At 36.4% G+C, this 2,156-nt stretch overlaps 1 gene segment (V, D, J or C); it reads left to right on the top strand.

The window, feature by feature from the left end:
* Window positions 1-1,513: 1,513 nt before the first annotated feature.
* On the top strand, window positions 1,514-2,144 carry LOC104992762 (the record flags this gene model as incomplete). The annotated part of the segment is given in 2 exon segments: window positions 1,514-1,611; window positions 1,828-2,144. Coding segments are annotated over 2 exon segments (366 nt in total), but the record flags the coding sequence as incomplete, so codon positions are not given.
* Window positions 2,145-2,156: the final 12 nt, after the last annotated feature.

Genomic DNA, 2,156 nt, shown 5'->3' with positions numbered 1-2,156 from the left:
TTTAGAGATGAAACAATTTTGCGTCATGATTTTAGTGGTGTTACAAGAACCTATACATGTGATAAAATTTCTTAGAGTGATGCCTCAAAACCTAAGAGTGTATATGAGAACTGATTTATAAGGTTATTGTATTTTGAAAAAAATTTATTAATATAAATTTATTAATAGATATATATAGTTATTATATTAATATTTATATCTATATTATATAATATGATGCTCTGCAAGCTGCTGTAGTCATTCATGATCTCCTCTCCTTAATTACAAATCATTTCAAGCCTGGGCATTCATCGTTTGTCAGCACTCAGATGTGAAATGGAACAGAAAAGTAGATGTCTCAGATAAATATAAACTCACCTCCCCGCTTCACTCATTCATGAGTTACTTTGATCCATGAACTTGCACTCTTTTAGACCTTGTCTGTATTTTCTTTTCTACTTGTTTATTTGCCTTTGGTTCTTTTATATTAATTTGTCTACTACAACCATGAAACCAAATGAAAGATTGGCAGCTACATTCCACATGAACATGAGACAGTGTACAGAATCTGAGTCACCGTCTTCTGTGGTGTTGACAAGTACTAAGTGTCTGCAGTTTGCAGATATTAAGTTTTGTAAGAGTGCATTATAGCATTTTGTCACAGAAAGATCTGGCATGTTTATCTTAACTTTATTTTATAAAGAGAAATAATAATGAGCAACTGACAAATGAGACTGAATACTCTGGACCAATGAGACACAAAATGTGACATGAGGATGATTCTAGGACACGTGGTCTAATAAATACAATTCTACATTTAGAGGCAACAGGAGTGAATATCCTGATCCCCTTCAAAGTCTAATACATAAAACTCAGTATCAGATTTCAAAAGAATAATATGTTATTCCTGATATAATGTCATTTAAATATAAACCACTGAATAGACTCTGACTTTCAGATGGACTGATTGTTAAAAATCATTTCATGTTGAAGTAATTTTATTAATTGAAAAACCTAAGTAGAGCCCTGAAACTCAGTAAAAAAAAAACAAAAAAAAAACAGAGATACATTAATTACTTTGGATAAGATTGCTTTTCACCCGGAAAGCCTAAGATCTGTGAATGCTTTAAAATAGTCACTAGATTCTGGATGGAGAAAAGTAAGCATAGGCTAAATTAATGACCAATCTGTAGATTACAAGAATGTTTTGTAGGCTATACTAAATTATATCTTAAACAGGAGGGCAAAATTATTTTACTGAATCAATGTATGTCAACTTGTTTAATCTTCAGTTTCCCTCAGTTCAAACCTTTAATATTAATTCTTTCTTCATGCCTCTTTTCAGGATCTGCCAAACTTAATGACCAGGTAAAGAAAAGTACACAAAGTAAAGGTGTGTGGTGAGCCAGACTTCATCTGTACACAGACCACGTGGTTGATGAACATGACACCCTACTTCCTGTATGGGGAGGAGTCACACAGGAACCCAGGTACTGTGTATATGTGCTGCCAGGCACTCAAAGACACTGAACTCTCAGCTTGAGGCAGAATTCAACACATTTGAGCAAGGGAATCCACGCCTCATGCCGCTCTCCAGCCTGCACTGGGTGTTCCTGGCCTTTACCTTCTCTGGTAGGGATGCTTCCAAACATGGGTGCGAGTGTTCAGGATGAAAGGCCTGCACACAGGCGCATGGAGCTTCACAGGAATTTGGGGAGGAAAGGATTGGAGAAAAGCAAACATCTTAGGATTTCAGTTTGGTTTGTAAATATTTGAGTCCAAAATTTGTCTAAATTCTACAGTATTTTTTTCACTATTTCAGCTCTGTTTTCTTATTTTTTTCCACAGGATCTGGTGTGGCCCAGAAAGTTACTCAAGACCAGCCAGTCATAATCAGTCAAGTGGGGAAGGTAGCCACCCTTAACTGTCAGTATGAAACAAGTAGGAACGTGCATGTCTACTGCATTTTTTGGTACAAGCAGCTTCCCAGTGGAGAGATGACTTACCTCATTCGTCAGTATTCAGAAGATGGGAATGAAAGGGACGGCCGCTACTCTGTAAACTTCCAGAAAGCACGTAAATCCATCAGCCTTACTATTTCATTCTTAAAACCAGAACATTCTGCAAAGTATTTCTGTGCTCTCTGGGAACTCACAGTGTTTGAAGTAATAGGAAAT

Source organism: Bison bison, unplaced genomic scaffold (genome assembly GCF_000754665.1).
Source record: "Bison bison bison isolate TAMUID 2011002044 unplaced genomic scaffold, Bison_UMD1.0 scf7180017848685, whole genome shotgun sequence".
Taxonomy (NCBI): domain Eukaryota; kingdom Metazoa; phylum Chordata; class Mammalia; order Artiodactyla; family Bovidae; genus Bison; species Bison bison.
Note: the sequence above shows the minus strand (reverse complement) of the source record. Positions and strands in the feature narration are given on the sequence as shown.